The 20263-nt window shown below is 37.0% G+C and overlaps 1 protein-coding gene across 2 annotated transcripts in view; it reads right to left on the reverse strand.

Moving 5' to 3' along the window:
- Positions 1 to 8619: 8619 nt before the first annotated feature.
- The window catches only part of IL1RAP (interleukin 1 receptor accessory protein), a 162151-nt gene continuing 150507 nt past the window's right edge, over positions 8620 to 20263 (reverse strand). The window contains exons 11-12 of one of the 2 annotated variants that reach the window (XM_069557732.1): positions 10051 to 10629; positions 8620 to 9768 (exon numbers count right to left, since the gene is read on the reverse strand). In XM_069557732.1, coding sequence (XP_069413833.1) covers positions 9767 to 9768; positions 10051 to 10629 — 581 coding nt within the window. In that variant the 3' untranslated portion in view covers positions 8620 to 9766. Of the gene's footprint in view, positions 9769 to 10050; positions 10630 to 15252; positions 18771 to 20263 lie in introns of those variants that run through there. The other variant, XM_069557741.1, reaches the window with a different exon arrangement.

A 20263-nucleotide genomic window follows, 5' to 3' on the forward strand; every position in this document is an offset into this window, starting at 1 on the left:
TTGGCATGGTGAAATATATGAACATATATCACAATGAAAAGGTCATTTGGAGTTTGTTTCGGTAAAAGACAAGAACATAAAGCTTTTAGGAAGCAAGAAGTTAACGTTTTTGTTCAATCTAATTTACAAAGTGGTGACCTTGAAATTTGACATTAAAATTGGTTTAGAGAAATTGAAGGCATCAGAGTTGAACTATGATGAAGCTCCATACAAACTTAATGTATCTTCTCAGAGCTACTGGCAACAGGCAGTGACAGAAAACAGATAAGGGAGGACAGAAAGAAGTAAGCTGTTTAGCTTTACAAGTGAAGAATGCGTGTTACAGGAACTAGGTCTAAATAAAGCACTGTTCACGATTCCTTGAGAAGAAAACTTATACCTTTTAAATATTCTTCCAATTATAACTAGACTTGGATGCTGGTGTATATGTGTGTGAGAGAGGAGGGGGTTATTTAAGCATTACTAAATAAACCAAGGGCTTCCCAGTGACTCCATGGTAAGAATCCACCTGCAATGCAGGAGATGTGGGTTTGACCCCCTAGGTAGGGAAGATCCTCAGGAGAAGGAAATGGTAACCCACTCTAGTATTCTTGCCTGGGAAATTCCATTGAAAGAGGAGTCTGGTGGGCTACACTCTATGGGGTTGCAAAGAGTCAGGCACGATTTAGTGACTAAACAACAACAAAGTAAACCAAAGAAGTATAAAATTATAGCAACCTATAGAATGTCTCTGATGCTGGGAGGGATTGGGGGCAGGAGGAGAAGGGGACGACAGAGAATGAGATGGCTGGATGGCATCACTGACTCGATGGATGTGAGTCTGAGTGAACTCTGGGAGTTGGTGATGGACAGGGAGGCCTGGCGTGCTGCGGTTCATGGGGTCGCAAAGAGTTGGACACGACTGAGCGACTGAACTGAACTGAACCAATAGAATGTCTAGTCCAACTCCATCCATTTATGGGGTTGGGGCAGCTGAGAAGTCTGAGATACAGGGGATCAATGACTTGATTATTAATATATAATCATTTCAGTTCAGAGCTAAGACTAGAACCTGGGTTACTTCAAAGAGAGCAATTACCTATTCATCTTTCCTCTTGCAGCATCCGCTTTTTGAAATAAACCATCACTTCCAATATCTTTAGAAGCAAGCCCAGAATAAAAGTTCTATATTTGGACTTAACTCCAGACCAAGATATGGCTAACCAGTTCCACTTACCTCATCCATCTGCAGTTTTCAGAGCCTGCTTGCTTCTTTGTGGAGTAGAACAGAAAGAGGGGAAGGGAAGGAAAAGAGAGAAAGAAGAAAGAGACCGCAAGAAAGAGAGATACCAGGACTACAGATGATATCATTCTTCTCCAGTCTATAATCTTTCACTAGACGGAAGAAATGTCCTAGCCAGAACAAGTTAGTTAGTTCTCATTTGAGTTGTGGTGCCAGCATTTAGCTTATTGGATTAGGGATGAAGTTAGGAAGGCTAATGACCAATCACTTTCTTTTTCTGAACTTCAATTTATTCAACTGAAAGTTTTTTTTTTTTCTGTGTTACAGGACTGGTTCTAAGATATGTTGACAGATTCTTTGATCCCGCCTTTAAGAGCTAATTTCCCCTCTTCTTGAGTCTGGGCTGGACGTTGGGACCCGTTTCTAACCAATAGACTATTGCAGAGGTAGTGATACATCACTTTGGAGACTGGGTCATAGGTGATAGAGACTCTCTTTCTCTGCCTCTCTCTCTGGAATCTCTTCCTCTGGTGTAAGCCAGCTGATGTGTCATATGGATACTAAGTAACCCTATGACCCTACAGGGTGGTCCATATGGCAAGGGACTGAGGCTTCCTACAAACATCCATGTGCCTGCGCTTGGAAGTGGACCCTTTATCCTCAGTGAAGCCTGCAGATGACCACAGCCCTGGACACACTCTGACAGTAACCTTAGGAGTAACTCTGAGGAGGAACCACCCACCTAAGCCTCTCCCAAATCCCTAACCCACAGAGAATGTGATGTAATCAATAGGTGTTTCAAGCCGCTGTGGGGAATTCATTATATGGCAATGCAAAACAAATAGAGTTATTTTTCTACTTCTTACTTTTTCAGAAACTGATTTTTTTTTGTAATCTTCAGTGTTTAGAGTCATATGAAATTGTACTGTCTATTCTCTAACTTTTAGGTATGAAAGATTACAATTACTCTATGTACTGTGGGAAATACCCCAGTATTTAGTAGACTAAGGAGCTTCATTTGGACCTCTTCATTTCCTCAACTTTCTTCTATAATATCATTATCATCTTCATCCCACTATCAAGTGCATGTGCTGTGCTTAGTCACTTCAGCCATGTCTGACTCTATGCAACCCTATGGACTGTAGCCCACCAAGGCTCCTCTGTTCATGGAATTTTTCAGGCGAGAATACTGGAATAGGTTGCCATGCCCTCCTCCACGGAATCTTCCCAACCCAGGGCTTGAACCCACATCTCTTACTTCTCCTGCATTGGTAGAGGGGTTCTTTACCACTAATACCATCTGAGAAGCCCAAGTAAATAGTTTCCACATTTTACAGCTTCACATTTATTATATAAGTTTACCTTTACAACAATCCAATGAGGTAGATATTATATTAGTCTTATTTTATATATGAGGAAATTCAAAACATGAGAGCAAAAGTGTTTGCTTGAAAATCACACAGTTTATAGAATAATTGTTACTCCAATTCAGGTCTTCTGACTCCTATCTAGTATTTTTTCTACTATATCAAGAGCCCATTTGATGGAAGTAACCATTCAACTTTATTCCTTAATACCTGACATCCACTCCACATTTTAGCTTTCAAGTATGATATTTGGGGAGTTTTATACATCATCCTTCCTTTTTTTATTACTGGGGTTTGTGAAAAAATGAATGGGTTCATTTATTTATTAATTTTTTTCTCCTGACATTTCTTAAAAGTCATCAAATTGTTTTGCTTATAGCCAAGTTACTACACCTTCAACACTTTCCTGTTCTAGGTGACAGATCACATGTTCTGGCCTTCTTTGACTATGCGCTTAAGTAATTACATTGGTGACTTTTATAATGCTATCATCTGCTTGGGTTTTTCTCATAGATTATATAATTTCATATTAAGATATAAAAATAAAAGACTCAAATCCTAGTATGTGGGAATGAGTTTTAAATTTTGCATTTTAAGGGGAGAAATTGTCTAGTGAATTAGGATTTTTTAACCTCTTTATGACAAATTTGTAATATGTCACTATTGATTTTTCATTGAAATATTTGCAAATATTGTATGGACAACTTGAGTCAGTCATCCTTTACAAGATTATATATATATATATGTGTGTGTATAAATCATTTTGGTAGATGTATCAGTGTGGAGTAAGCTCAGTTTTTAAAAAGATGTTGAATTCTGGTTAAGAACCATTGTCCAAGGTATGTTTCAAAATATGACACCAAATTACAAATTGTGCTTGGTGCCCAGTTGCTTCAGTTATATCCCGACTCTTGTGATCCCATGGACTGTAACCCACTAGGCTCCTTTGTCCATAGGATTTCCCATGCAAGAATACTGGAGTGTGTTGCCATTTCCTTCTCCCGGGGATCTTCCTGACATGGGGATTCAAACGTATGTCTCCTGCATTGCAGGCAGATTCTTTACTGACTGAGTTACCAGGGAAGCCCAAATTACAAATTATTTGCAAGCATATGACACAGTTTTAGACAATAGAAAAGCAGTAAGTTGTTATGTATACCTTTGTGTCTTAAATGAAAAACACATCAAAGACTGTATCTTGAGGTTTTTGTTTTTTGTTTTTTTTTTTTTCAATATAGAAATAGAGTGTTAATGGTCTCATTACCTGAAGTAGGATAAAAATAGCTCATGATCTGAGTTCAGTTTATTTTGAATCTTTTTGCTTCCTTTCCATGCACCCATTTCAAAGAGCATTCTTTCCATTTAAATATTTTTAAGTGTTTTTAAAATTGTCCCAAATAAAAAACTTGTAAATTATTCTCTGAAGATTTGGAATGTGTCAATAGTGTCCTCACCTCACTAGGGCATAAAACTTCTTCTTTGTTCAATATTATAGTATATAACCAAATTTTATATATACATATATATCTCCAGGAGTTGGTGATGTACAAGGAGGCCTGGCGTGCTGTGATTCATGGGGTCGCAAAGAGTCAGACACAACTGAGCGATTGAACTAAACTGAACTGATATATATACATATATATATATATACATATATATATACATATATATATGTATATATATATATGCACACACCCATACGTGTATAACAATCACTTCAGTGTACAGCAGAAATTAACACAACATTGTAAACCAAGTTTGGTGGTAGTGGTTTAGTCACTGATTCATGTCCGAGTCTTGTGATTCCATGGACTGTAGCCCACCAGACTACTCTGTCTATGGGATTTCCCAGGCAAGAATACTGGAGTGGGTTGCAATTTCCTTCTCCAAGGGATCTTCCTGATCCAGGAATTGAACCCATGGCTCCTGATTGCAGATGTTTCACCAGGGAGCCACCCAGGAAGCCTAAAACCAACTACATTTAAATGTAGGAAAAAAGTTCTTCAGCATCGATCTTTACCACCCCCAAAATGGCATTTTTTCTCATGATAAAATGCTATTTCATGATATTAGAAGAGTCATATAAACATTCAGATTTTAGTACAGAGAATCCAAATCATAGAGCAGATGCCTAGATAATAGTAGACTGCCTAAAGTACACATTAGCATTAGTCTCTTCCTTAATCTGAGCTTTAACATGTTCAGCTTGAATTCCCTATTTAGCTTTTCAGATAAATGAATCAGTGATGCTTTCTAATGACTGTGTTACATGCTCTGCTGTGTTCTAAATGTCTTTAATTCTTCTGAGGGTTCCTGAATATTCAAAAATGAAATGGCTCATTGGCAGATAGTTTGAGCATCACATGCTTAGAGAACTAACTGAATGGAAATTAACCAAATACAGAAACTTAAAATTTTTCAATTTTTAAGAATGCTTCCCCTTAATTAGAAGCTATATTTATTGTGCATTTCTTCAGTGACTTTTCTTCGAGGAACATTTAAACACAAGGTCTACACTTTTCTGTACATTTTTTTTTCTCCGATAGCAATCTGACTTGACAGGTTGGCAACCTGAGGTAGGGTGTTGGCCGCAAAGTCCTTCTATGCCTTCATTACCAAAGTATGTGACATATCCCAGTTTGTAGGTCTCTTGGCTCTTCAGGCAATCTTAGTATCCCATTCTTAGACACAGATAATGCTATATGTTTTCCAAGCTCTATTTCATTCTTCTTTCCAGGAACACAGGAAGACTGCATTTTCCAGCTTTCTCTATGACTAGATCAGTATGTGTAGCTAGTTCTGGCCAATAAATTAAGAAAGTATCAAGTATAATAATTAGTCTGAAATATAGAATAACAGGATGCCACACATTTCAGGTGGCAGTGCTAAAGAAAGTAAGCCTTTATGCCTGGACAAGTAGCATATATAAGAAATGTCTTGTTATATGAAGCTACTAAAATGTTGAGGTTATTTGTTACCACAGCATTGCTTATGTGATTCTGATAATTATATATTATAAGCTACAGCAGTCCTATCAGATTCCAAATGTCTGTGTTTGATGTTTCACATATTAGAAATATATTCCATTAGCTACTCATCTACTCAAATATCTCCTCCTGCTGAGGCAACTCCAAGAGTTAAACTTGCCCTATATTTTCATCTATAGCCTGTAAACACCTATGGCTTGTTAAAAGGATGATTCGTAGTCCTCCTTGGCTGGAGAAAATCAGAGCCTATAAGGGTAAAAGAGGAGTTAAAGAGAGATAAAAATGACTGTTTCTTAAGCTTTTTGGTAAATCAGAATCACCTGGGAAGTTTATTCTGAGTGCAAATCTGCTCCACTCAAGAGATCCTCATATTGCATAGGATCAAGAAATACACATTTTACTATGAAACCAAAATTGGCTCTCATGTGGATGTATCTAGGAATACACTTTAAGGAGATTTAGAGCTTTAGAGTAGACTCTAATAAAGGCTGTCTCCTCTTATAGCCTGAATAGTATAAAATTATGATGGGGTTTGAAATAATTATCATAGGTAGTTATTTGTTTGATGCATGGAATAGTTTATTTGAATTATCAAGGGCCTGGACAATGTCCAGTACTTAATAAATCAGTCTCTCTGGAGTAGGGGCTTCACCTGAGATCTTCACCTGTAAAATGGCCCCCCAAACAATTTTTAGACACAAAGGTTTGAAACAAGTGCCATAGGGATTGTTTGTCCTTCTGTACACATCTTTATGATTAGTTCAATTTATTATTCATAACTTTTTCAAAAACATTAGTTTAGGAACATTAGTTTACTAACCACCTCAGATCTTTACACAGGAAGTAAATATATTATTACCAGAGTTTTTACTAATTATAAGAAGTAATTGTAACCCATGGTGTAAATGATAGTTCCTAAAATATTATATTTTATTTTCAAGATGAACATATTTTTATTTCCCATAAAGAAAAATATAAAGTATCTATTTGAGGGGAAAATTATAATATGATCATTGATTCTAGAAGACAAAATGATTCTACTTTTTAATACTTAAATGTTATAATATTTTAAAGTGAAATTATATAAACCATAATATGACAAGGTCAGTTGTCACATCACATACTTGATATGACATTTAATTTGCTGCATGTGGGTTAACATTAACTGCCTTTTTGATTGGAATGTGTAACAGTTCAAATTAAATAGTTCTAATTAGGTGGCTTTGTAATAGGAATAGTTCCACTTGAGTCTTACAAGAGTAGTTCTACAATCGGCACTGGGTCAGGGGTCAGAAGCCCAGATTAGAAGCCCAACCCTTGCTAATTGACTGAGTGTCATTAGGAAAGTCACTTAGTCTGGATAATATGTTCCTGTTCTGTACTGCTTTTGTGTTAAAAAATGATGTAATAAAATCAATTTGTAAGCCATAAATAATTATGCAAATGGAGTGGTTTCACTATGGATATAAAACTGGCCAATAATTATTGAGCACTTACAATGTGCCAGACACTGTGATATGAACCTACATGAGTTATACAATTTAATACTCACAAAGTCCAATAAGTTTAATAATATTATCTCCGTTTTAGCTCACAGGAGATGGAGACCCTTAGAGCCCATGGTAAAACACAGGAGAGAAGGAGGTCTCATATTTCTCTCTGCTTAACTTGAAACTTATTCCTAAAAAGGCGATATTCCTGTGTAAGTGATATCCATTTAACCTACAGCCATATCAATTGAGTTAGGAATCTGCATGACCCATGAGGAAATATTTTCCTCCTTATTCACCCAACTGAAATATATTGTACTGAACACTACATTCAAGTGTACCATGTTGGGTCAGGAAATACTCATATAACCTCCTTGCTTTTCTCCATACAGTACAAGTATGGTCTATCATCTGTCTGAACATCTTTTAGATTTTGGCTATATGCCAAAAAACCTAACATTTTATTGGTTTCATTGTGCTTATATTGTCAATGGAAATTGATACTGACCAAAACTGAGCTTTTGAGAATACCACGATTATCCAGCTACACATTCATAATAAGAGTTCATGTTTAATTTTCCATGCCTCTCCCACTAGTCTTTTCATTTATTTTCTTCACTTAGGAAATAATTTATAAATGACAAAAGTAATCTATCAGTTTTCCCAAACATATTTTATGATTTGAAACACTGTGCTAATAAGGAATAAGACTGATTACGGATAACAGCATTATCTCCCTACTTGGGTTTTGGAGCAACTTACATTAGCCACTATTTAACAGACTTAGAGAGAAACTACTATCTGTCTTCCAAGTGAAGATTCCTGAACATACATCAAATATGGATTAATCTCTTTAAGAAGGCCTGCAATGTAGAACATGAGTTGCACACTGTCATTTACTGCTGGGTATTCAGGTAGGGTGGCCTGTCCTTTCCTAATTACAAGTTTCTTGTTGAATCCCATTTACTCTGGAGGGCCCTATTCCCTCATCTTAGTTCTGCATGAAAAGGATCTAATCGCTTCTTGTTTCAACAGAAAGTTCTGTATTTCTTTCCAAGGGGAGGAGTGGGGTGAAAACTCTGGTTTCTTTCTCCAGCCCTCATTCATTATTAATAACTGAGAAAGGCCATAGCTCATGAGGAGTCAAGTGTACGTGCTAAAGTGAGTGCTAATGTCTGGTACCACCTTTGCCTCCTTTTGCTTTGCTCCTGTTCATGAGCAGTAGATTGTGCTTCTAATTTTCTTACAGTAAAACCACCATTCAGGGACCCTTTACCAGACTAGAAGGAAGACACGCTATTTCCAGCTTTTTCTCCTTAATGGAGTGTTGGGTCAGTTCAGCCCTATTCTGAGTGTCTGGATGTCTTCTGTTTGGGGAGGGAATAAATGTTTTCCATTATTTCCTTAGGGCCAGTCTGTGTTCTTCAGTCTCAATATCACCAGGGTTATTTGGATACCCATTCGACATATGCCTTTTGAGTGAATACTTTAGCTCTGAAATTACAAATTAGTGGCCCTTTGGGTGAATATGTGCTCATGTGTTTAGGTTGTTGTTTTGTTTTTTTTAAGTCATTTCATAAGTGACAGATTACTTAAAAATCTGGATTTTGAGATTCATTTGAAAAATGATGCTTTTTCAACACTGGGGCTTAATCATTGACAGGAATCAAATGAAACAGAGTGAAGGATGATCCTTTTTAAAGAAATATATACTTTACCTCCAGGCTTAATTATCTCTATTTTCTCCCTGACTTGGAAATCAAATGCTATGTGCCTTTTATGACTGTATTAAAATATTTAAAGAGATATTTATCTCTATCTATGTCCATATACACATGAGTACGAGATGAAGAGCATTGTATTATACTTATATGTGGCCCTCTTTTCTCCTTTTTCTTACTCTTTGATCCTTGTAGGCCCTTGAATGACTATTCTCAGAATTCCAAATGAGAAGAAGGGATTGATGGACCAAACTCTACCCTAACCCCTAACCATACTGGATTTTTCAGCTATCATTTCTAAAATTTTAATGATATTTTTGTATAGCTCTTCATTTCCTTTGAGACATTTTCTCATTCTCTTTTGGCCCTTTCCTAGATCATTCCTAGAAAGAAACTAAAGATACAGCTCAGCTTTCCTAGTACCCAAACCAAATCTCAATTTCCTGAAAAGAATAGTCTGCAGATATGAATTTAAAAGTCATGAAAAAGTAGAAGGGAAAGAGAGAGGTAAAAATTTGTTAGTACAAATGAAATCACATAAAAATATAACTTTATTGATGCTAACAACTTTAGGCAGTTTAGAGAACACTAGTTTACAGTGAGACAGAACTCTACGCATCCCTGTGTGGGAGTACTTGGTTCTTCCTGGGAAAATGTTCTGTAGGTTTCCCATTGAGCCTGTTCCTACAGCTTCCACCAAAACTGAAACTGACTTCTTTCTATGATGCTCCCTTGAGATGTACATACCCTGTTAAGTGTCATAGCCCAAGTACACCTGACTGACTTATAGTATGAGGTTGGTCAACAAACTCAAAGGAAACACTGAAATTCTTTGCTCTGTTTAAAACCATGGGGTAAGAGAGAGGATCAGACTTTAAGCAACTTGCACATACTGACCTTCTAGGGCCCAAGAAGAGTGTGCTCTTCTGAGGCCATTAGAGGCAATAAATCTGGATTCAGGTCCTTCAGGTCTTTTGTCTCCTAGAAATAAATAGTTTTTAAAAATCAATAAAGGGGACACAACCTGATAGTCCGTTAGATGATAAAAATGTCAATTATTCCCATAGGTTCATGACACATAACAGGCTGGTAGAAATAGCAGCCACCACCCACCACACAGTAATTATAGGATATAAAAGTCATTGTTATTGGATAAATCCGTGAAATGGTGAAGAGCAAGGGCTGAAATCTGGGGGGCAGGGGGTTCCAATCTGGTGCCATTTTGTATCCATTGAGTTTCTGACTCTTGGGGAACAGGCTTACAAAGGTGTGTCTCCCACTGGGGCTGGGTGTGGATCTCTGCCCGGCTCTTGCTCCTAAGCTGACTCTCTCCTTCACAGTAGGTGACACAGCACCGGCAGCCTGCAGAGGGCTTCCCTCTGTGCTTCGACATCGTGTCTGGGCCCGGAGAAGCGCCTGCAGCTCTCCCTGAGCTCTGGAGTTCTGGGGGCTCTTTCAAACGGCTTTTCCTCCTTTGAACGTGGTCCAGACTGATGTCAGACTGGGAAGAGCAGCTCTCATTCCAGCCAGAGCTGGCACTCAGACTTCTCAGTGGAAGAGCCAGTCTCAGGGCCTTCCAGAATTTGGAGCCAGAATGTTTTGACTTTTCTCCCTTCCAGCTCACAAAAGATACAGACTCCTTCAGCTGTAGGATGCTTGGGTGTGGCTGTTCAAGGGGACGATACTCAACCACAATGAGCTTGGTGGCAATGGAGTTCTGGCACATGACACCCAGTTTGAACTCTAACATGCTGATGCTCTTTTCTGTCACATAATCTGGGCTCAGCACAACAATCATCCTCCGGCTCCTTTGAATGAAGTCAAAAACTGCTTCCACTGTATCTATAGGAAAATGAAAGATAGGACAATCCCTAGTGAAAACATACACGTTTCAGTTCATTGTTGATAGTCTTAGGGAGGACAGGCAACGAACACTTGAAAATACAAGATTGAAGTGTTAAATAAGCTACCCAGGTAAGGAATCTCATCTACACTATTCTTATTGTTGCAGTGTCTGCTACCTTCAAGGGTGAGGAAGTAACCACCTGTAAAAGCAGCTAATTTCAGTTCTACTTGTAAATAATTTCTTGTTTTGAAAAGTTGTTTCCTTGTACTTTAGTGGTCTTAGATCTGACATTTTAAAATACTTTAAGTATTTCATAATTATTGTGATCTCATTGTATTTTTTTCCTCATCTCTAGATTAAATAACTTCATGAATTTTAAATCTTATTCTCCATATGAATTGGTATCAAGTCTCTTCCCTACTTTTATTGATTTTTTTCTTAATAACATTCAGTTTATATATATATGTCACCTAAGAGTATTATCATGAACAGGACTGAACATAATGCTCCAGACACAGTCTTATCAGCAAAGATCTACAGGGCATTACTCGCTCCTAAGATCCACACAGTTATAGCTCTTGATACTTAAAATTTTTGGATATATCAGACAGTTCATAGTATTGACTGTGCTGGCAACCAAAATTCCTTTTCTTTTTCTCTGTATGCCCAGAATTGGTTTGAATAACAATTACAGAGGCAAAAACAATGACAACAATAACTGGTAAAAATCAGCCAATTAGACTTCTCACCAAGCATTCAATTCTAATATTTATTGCGGTGAATTTGGGCAAAACCTAACAGAAGCTTCTTGAGATAAACTCCGTGTTAAACTCATTGTGAGATTTAGGAGCTTAAACAGATTTTCTGAAGGTAATTCCAAACTTGTAAATTGCAGCTGTTGACAACTCTGAAAACACATACTGTGAACAGACCATGAGATTGAGCACCTCTGCTTCTCAGGCCAGGAGTGAAGCACTGAGGGAGAAACTCAGTCTGTGAAGACAAGCTGAAAGCTTTCAGTGAATTGGATTATGAATCTGACAAGGAATGAAGGAGCTTTGCTCTCTACCATATTATTTCTTTCCAACTGCTGAGTTTAACATGAATTTGAAGGAAAACAAAGAGATGTGCTCAGTGTTTAAGAACTTGTGACTGGCTTTATCAAAAGCACAAAGTATTTTAGTGACTTTTTGCTTTAATCTTTTCTTTTTGCTTCAATCACTTATCTTCAAAGCCTGTGTGTGTGTGTGTGTGTGTGTGTGTGTGTGTGTGTGTGTATCTGTGTGTCTTGGTAACTCCGTTTTCTTTCCTATCTTATTCAGAATCTTATGTTTCTACCTTTCATAAAACCAAGGATGTGACTTTAGGAAGTCTACTGTTTCTCCTGTATCATGATGAATATGATATAACCTTAAGATAACATGCATAATTTTTCAACAAAAGGAACTCGTGCACTCAAATTGCGTGTAGGGAGGAGGTGTGTAACTGTGGGTATGGGTGGTTCATTTCTAAATAGTCACTTTAGCAAAATGTTTGTTCTGTCCAAAGTGGGTACCATTGTTGAAAATAAAACATTGTCTTAGACCCTCTAAAAAAATTGTCTTTAAAGCTTATGGCTTTTTGTTTGTTTTTAATTTTGGTAATCCACTTGAAAGTGGAGGATTTGCCTTTTAGACAGGGTAATGCAAAAAAAATAAAATAAATAAATATGAATGGTGGAATTCCAGACATTGAGGAATAGATTAGAACATGGTTTTCAGATAAGAGTTGATCTATACCTTGGCATCTTCATATAATACTTTGAGAAACTGCTTCCTTTATGGCCTATTTTAATATCTTCCATACTGTCAAATTTCATATTTGAGGATGTTAATGATTATATTTTTAAAATGATGACTATTATTTGGAGAAGGCATCTTAAATTAGGTTGTTTATTCTGTTTGGGTCCCCCCCCCAAAAAAAAAAAACCAGAAGAAAACCTGAGGTGTGGCTATAGATTGATAAGACCAGTTATTTTGTGTGTGGTCATAAATTGGGTTTGGAGTGACAGTTTCTGATCTATAACTCTTCACTACTCTAGAATAATCCTGCCTATAAAAGTTACAGTATCCTAGGTATTAACTTGGGAGTAGAAAGAAAACTAAAAGAAAACTAGGACTGTAATTTTTTTCTTTAGCTAGATTACTGGTATATGAGAGTGTATTAAACCTCTCTCTCTTTCTCTTAAAACTTGAAGTACAGATTTTAAAAAATAAAGTCATCTAATTTGAAAGACTAATCTGAATTCAAATACTGGTTTCTCCATTTATCTTAATAGTATAATCATTTATTTTAGTATCTTTAAAGTTTTAATTCGTCCATCTATAAAATACATATAATGAGAGCAAATTTGTAGGGTTGCTGGACAATTTATCAATACCATTAGGTCAATGTCTACTGCATGGTATGCTTTTGAATTAATCACCTTGATTAAATTATTATTATTCAATGTTTACTGAGCACAATATTAAAATAATGGATAGACTAATATTGATTCCAAATCAATCCCAATAACCTCAGATATGCAGATGACACCACCCTTATGGCAGAAAGTGAAGAGGAACTCAAAAGCCTGTTGATGAAAGTGAAAATGGAGAGTGAAAAAGTTGGCTTAAAGCTCAACATTCACAAAATGAAGATCATGGCATTCGGTCCCATCACTTCATGGGAAATAGATGGGGAAACAGTGGAAACAGTGTCAGACTTTATTTTGGGGGGCTCCAAAATCACTTCAGATGGTGACTGCACCCATGAAATTAAAAGATGCTTACTCCTTGGAAGAAAAGTTATGAGCCACCTAGATAGCATATTCAAAAGCAGAGACATTACTTTGCCGACTAAGGCCCATCTAGTCAAGGCTATGGTTTTTCCTGTGGTCATGTATGGATGTGAAAGTTGGACTGTGAAGAAGGCTGAGTGCCGAAGAATTGATGCTTTTGAACTGTAGTGTTGGAGAAGACTCTTGAGAGTCCCTTGGACTGCAAGGAGATCCAACCAGTCCATTCTGAAGATCAGCCCTGGGTGTTCTTTGGAAGGAATGATGCTAAAGCTGAAACTCCAGTACTTTGGCCACCTCATCCGAAGAGTTGACTCATTGGAAAAGACTCTGATGCTGGGAGGGATTGGGGGGCAGGAGGAGAAGGGGACCACAGAGGATGAAATGGCTGGATGGCATCATGGACTCGATGGACATGAGTCTGAGTGAACTCTGGGAGTTGGTGATGGACAGGGAGGCCTGGTGTGCTGCGATTCATGGGGTCGCAAAGAGTCGGAGTCGACTGAGTGACTGAACTGAACTGAACTGAATTGAATGGGAACTTTGAATGGGAACTTTAGAAGATTGACTTTAACTGTGGATTCAAAGTTTTAAAACTCTGTCTATTAGGGTTTAAAATAAAAGTGAAATACTTAGTTAACCCATTGCTAAGAATACTTCACATCCCTTGAGTAGAAACAGAGAAATAGATAAGTTGCTGAATGCGTCTGTTATACTTCATGTTTACTTGTGTCAAAGACCTAATAACCTCAGTTGTTCACTCAGTTGTGTCCAACTCTTTACAACACAATGGAGTATAGTCTGCCAGCCTTCTTTGTCCATGAAATTTTCCAAGCAAAAATAGGCTGGAGTAGGTTGTCATTTCCTTCTCTAGGCAATCTTCCTGACCCAGGGATTGAACCTGCATCTCTTGCATTGGCAGGAGGATTCCTTACCACTGTATCACCTGGGTGCTTACATCTCCAAAGACAGTGATATACATTATGTTCCAACTCTGCTTTAAAGCTGTTTCTTAAATGAGTAAAGATGGCTTTTTTTGTAACTTCCATGCATTGATCCTAAGTCTACTCTTTGGAGACTGGTTTGAAACAAGGAAATGTTTTGGAGGAAAATTTTTACTAAGCAAACCAGTTAAATTATAGAGGCCCAATAAATATCCTTGAAATAAATAAGATTTATTTTAAAAAGCAAGAAAGCTCCCTTTTACTACAGACTTAATATTAACTCAAAAGAAAATGTCTTTTCAAATATTTATCACTGATTTGTTTGAAATAGAAATGCATATCTGATTCAAATGATCACATGCTAACTAAAGGCAAGACATTGTTAGTTGATCTTTTTTAAGGCAACTGCTTTCAAGTTGAAAATTTATAAAAGGTAAGCTATTACTGTTAACTGTCCAAGTTTCAAGCTGAACAAAAAGAAATAGGTTTGTGTCTCTATATTAAAACTCTCTCCTCTCTCTCTGCCTTTCTTTATTCTCTGTCTCTATTCCTCATCTTTTTCTCCATCTCATTCTCTCTTTTGATTCTTTCTCTCCACACTCATTCACGTGTGCACATGCACACACACAAACACATACAGATGTCTGGTATATTAGATTAATCCATTTTACTTAAGTAACTCTTTTACTCAGAGGTAAAGAAAATGTTGAGTTGAAGTTCCCAGTTTTCTTCAGAGTTTTCTCAGAAAGAGAAAACTAATGTCCCTTAAAACATTTCTTTTTCTAAGTGTATCATTCTTTTTATTCTCACTTCTTATGCCCAAACATGAAAAATACATAAAACACATGCACAAAATAAAATTCAAAGGTGAAAATAAATGGTTTATTTTTAAAATAAACAAATTTACAAATCAAATGGAAAATGGAAAATACAAACATTTATGGATAAAATAAAAAAGATAGTCTTAAAATATGAAAAACCTATGGAAAGAAAATAGATAATTAACACGTGGAGTGAAACTTTTGTTTTCCAATAAAATGGAGTACTTGTTTATTAGAATATTAGGGAATCATCTAAACTACAATGCAGAAAAAATTAAATTATTTTATATGGTTGTGTAATTGGACACTCTATATATCATGTCTTTTTTGTTTGTTTGTTTAATTGGGTGCAGAAGGTCTTTATACCATATACCTAAAACCTTTGAGATTTTTCTTTTTAACATCAGATGCTTTTGTTTTTAATATTAGAGAGAGATTTCCCCTTGCTGTCCAATGTATGTTTCTCCTTCTCTCTCAAATAATCTGTACTGGGCATCTTCTGGATCATAAAACAAACAAACAAAAAAAGAACTCTTGAAACAAAATTATCTTAGGATGAGATATCATTTCAATTTGAGTTGCTTTAGATTTTTAGCATTTGAAAACGTTCAGTAGCAAATACAGTAATAGAACAAAATTTATCTAGAAGTTTCTAGGGGTACCAAACATCATTTAGCATAAATACGAAATCCAAAAGTGCAAAAAGATGCTGCATTGGCAAGAGAATGGCCCCTTGATAATGGGGCTGTCCCTCATCTACCCAAAGCTCATTCTTGAATTGAAATTCAAATCTTATCTGGGGTCAGTTCTCCCCTGGTCTTGTGATGAAAGGGTTAATAGAAGGAGTAATTGCGCTTTGTAGTAATGAAATGCATTAACAAAGCTAAAAACATTAGATCCAAGATGACCCCCATACCATAGTTTTGTAGTCAATGATTCATGAAGCTTTTGTTTTATTTAAAATAATAACTCCTCCATAGAAAAATGATTTATTAAATAGACTTTAGTAATCAGAAGGACACAAAAATAGGAGATAATTTTAGAATAGTTTATCAACATTCATACTACTAAGATAAGGATTTCCTTAAATTATGAATTATTATTTTTCATAGGATACCCAGGCTCATTTATAGGTATTTTTATTTTATTTTCCTTTATTACTTAAAAGTCCAAATAGAGACTTATCTCTCCAAGAGTTGAGCACTAAGATTAACATAATTTCTAAGTATGTGTGCTCAGAATACAGTAGATGGTCAATTAATGCCAGAGGGCTGGCTACTGCTTAGCAGTGACCACAGAAGTTCTGTGCAAAACAGAAGCCACTGCACCCAGATCAGCTGTGGCAGTAGTAAGTTATTGTTACTAATTTAAGGAGGGCAGGAGTTAACAACAACTACTCTGGGAGCTGTAAATTCACAAATATTATTAATGTGCAGAAAACAGTGACATAAAATATTACAGTAAAAAACATAATTTAAAAACTGGATAAGAGTTCCAGTAATTTGTAATATTGTGCCAATGGCTATTTAAAGTCATATGTGGATATATATATACATATATGTAGGTGTAGTGTGTGTGTATATATATATACAATTCATGTATGTATGTATGTGTATCTGTAATTCATGTGTATATATGCTATATATATATAATTTTGTGTGTATATACATATATATATTTTTTTAATCTATATGTAACATAGATATTCACCACTCTGTAAACCCTGGACTTAGTTTTCACTTTTCCAAGTCTTAAGAACAGTAAAGTTTTACTTATACAAACTAAAACATGTTTAGTTGACAGTGACTTTTCCGTCTAACTTGTTTGAAGTGAGTGTTATTAACTTATCAGTGAATAAAATATGAAAACTACTCAGGGTCCAGTTAATACTTTTAGAGTATTAATGCTAAAAGCACTCTCAAGGTCCCTAAGTCTAATTTTAACACTTTACAATGGGCAGACAGAAACAAGTAAAGAGAAATTATTTTCATAATATTCACATTAGCAAAGCTAAGATTAAAAGACAAATTGACAAACATCCTGTTCTTTGCTTTTCTTATAAGACAGAAAATGCCCTTGAAAGCTTTTTGCTCTTCTTTTACGCAATATTAGCACCAGTAAGAGAAGCTTCCTCTCCAATGAATCAAGTGTGGAGCCACCTGCATGCTCTGAATGACTGACCCAAAATGCAGGAGGAAGGGAGATGGAGTGATGGATATGGGTCAACCTACAGATAATTGGGAGTTTACTGTAATAAAATACTATTACATAGTTTTCAAGGTGACAAATATGATACCAACTACCTGAGATAGAGTGCAGGGGGTGGTGGGGGGAGATGACAGTAGACAATGAGGGAAAGCCCTTTAAGCCAATCGTAAGGAACGTTTAGTCACCCTGCTTTATAACATCATAAATGGTGTTGGTCTTGCTGTGAGGGTGTCTAGCATAGTAGGATGAGCATAACAGTTTATTTTCCTTAGCAAAGATAAATTTAGGCCCTGATTATCTTTTAAGGGATGAATAAAAAGAAAAGAAAACTATACTTGAAACTCTTAATGACCTTGCTAACAGATGACTCATCTATAGTGATAGTGAAGTTGCTTAGTCGTGTCCGACTTTTTGTGACCCCATGGACTGTAGCCTATCTGGCTCCTCTGTCTATGGGATTTTCAAGGCAATAGTACTGGAGTGGATTGCCATTTCCTTCTCCAGGGGATCTTCCTGACCCAGGGGTCGAACCCAAGTCTCCCGCATTGTAGACAGACGCTTTACTGTTTGAGCCACCAGGGAAGTCCTGACTCATCTATAAGGGGTCTCTAAATCAATTACAAAGGCTTCCCCATAATACTAAGATTATTCAAAAAAAAAAAAAGAGAGAGAGAGAGTGAGAGTGAATACATATGAGTAGAAACAGGAATGGAGGATGCAGAAGCGGAATTTTGCATCACCAATTCTTGCAAAAAATGGAGTGACCTCAGGCACTGGTGACAAGTGGTGGCATGATCATTCTAAGCCTTGGGTATTTCCTGAGGAAGCAGAACAGTTCTACAGTAACCCTGAATTTATCTCTATGGGGAGGCTTCCATAGAATCTGTTTCTGTCCATGAACAACACACTGGGAATAAAGCAGGGGAATCTTCCCTTCTTGGAGTATTGCTGGATCTTTTCATCCATCATTCACTGGCTCTTTCATACATTTTTCAAGGATGAATAAGTGAGACCCTGCTCGCCACTTCTAGACCACCTGGAGCTTTTCTTCACTGGCATGGCCACCTGCAGCTGCTTCCAGAACCTGCCCTGTGGATACTTGGATTTCTCCCCTTTCCATTTAATGACCGTGAGCACCGTCTTAGCCCTCTTCAACTCTTTCACCTTCGTTTCCTTCACAGCTTTGTACTGTACTAAAATGACGTTGATGCTGCCTCGAGAGGCCATGTTTTCTAGGCCAGCCTTGAGCTCCAGGAGGGCTTGGGTTCCCTGGAGCACGTAGTTGGGGCTTAGGACAACCAGGAGGCGTCTGCTTTTCTGAATGAAGCTCAAGGTCTCATCTGTGACAACTGGGAAAGAAAACACCATGGGGATTAGTGATGGCCAAGAACTCCCTCAAAGTGTGGAGCTTGAGGACCAAGTGAAAAGAAATTAGCAAAATAGTGTGAGAATTGGGGTGAAACTTTGTTCAACAACACTTAATCCTTAGACCCAAGGATTCAGAAAATGTTCAGAAAATGTCACTCTCTTCAGGGAGAATAGAGACTGAATCCACACATTCCAACCCTGAAGGAATTCCAAATAGGCATAAAGTCAAAATGTATTCCTATGACCTTGGTCTTCAGAAGCATCATTTGGGACATGAAGAATGTGTGGGTAGTACTGAAATCAATTTCTTCAAACTGTGTGGTATATTTTGGCCCAGCAAAATCAGGTCTTCATCCCTTTCTCCCCAAAGATACCCATGTATTAACTCTCTACTGCCTATGAGTATTAAAAAATATACATTATAGTGCTAAATCATAGAAATTCACTTTTCACTAACACAGAACAGCAAGAGTAAAACACTTCATTTTTTGGTAGTCCCTCTCTACTGTCAGGCACCTCCCAGACACAGACTATTCTATATCATTGGAATAGGAATTTAAGAAAATCTAGCCAATTGAATGGTATTTTGGCTGGAATCACATTCTCAGCTCAGCTTTCTATTCTGCTCTGCTCTGGAGCCTAAATTAGTCCCTGAATCTTTCTCCTTAAACTCCTGTCATTACTAAGAAGCCATGTGTTTCAGCAGCTGCTAGCTGATGCGTGTGCCTTCACTGGCAAGCAAATGGTTTCTTCAGGTCGAAAAAGAAGCAGCAGCAGGGGAAAATGGAAATGCTGCATAATTTTATTCTGTTGTCAAGGGTTCTGATTAGTTCCTGTCACTAAATTCTTGGGAATAATCCATCTCCTCGAGGTTGCTTATCAAGGACTGAATAATCCTTTTCCTGGGGTTCAGATAGAAAGCAACTCCAGGGAATGCACCAGTGTTGTGGAAAACCATCTCAAGGTTTACCATACTCCTCACTCCCCTTAGCAGTCATTTTGCCCTTTAATCTTCACAGGTACAGAGGCAATGGGGAGAGAGCTGAAATTAAAATAGCATGTGCAGCCTAGAGGAGAATCCAGGAAGCACTGTTGCTGATTGACTGTGTGTAAGCAGGGAAAGAGACCTAGAGGCAAAGAGGACTGAGTAAAAGCAGCAGGGAGAATGCAAAAGATCACAAAGATCAGCCATCAAAAGCAAAGTGCAAGAGTAATTACATAGAACTTAAATTCTACAAAAACTATCAATCCCTGCCAGAGTCTTACATTGTTGTTATACTGTATATCTTCACATAACTGTTCAGATAGTAGTAAATATCAGTTGATAGACTTATGAATGAATAATTAGATGAATAAATTATTTAAGATTTAAGCTTCAAAATGAGTGGGATTTGTCCTTTATCTATATAGTCAAGTCATCATTTTCTGACAAAATTATGCTGAAAGAGCTATCTCCTACAGAAAAGAAGCATGA

Source organism: Ovis canadensis, chromosome 1, assembly GCF_042477335.2.
Source record: "Ovis canadensis isolate MfBH-ARS-UI-01 breed Bighorn chromosome 1, ARS-UI_OviCan_v2, whole genome shotgun sequence".
Taxonomy (NCBI): domain Eukaryota; kingdom Metazoa; phylum Chordata; class Mammalia; order Artiodactyla; family Bovidae; genus Ovis; species Ovis canadensis.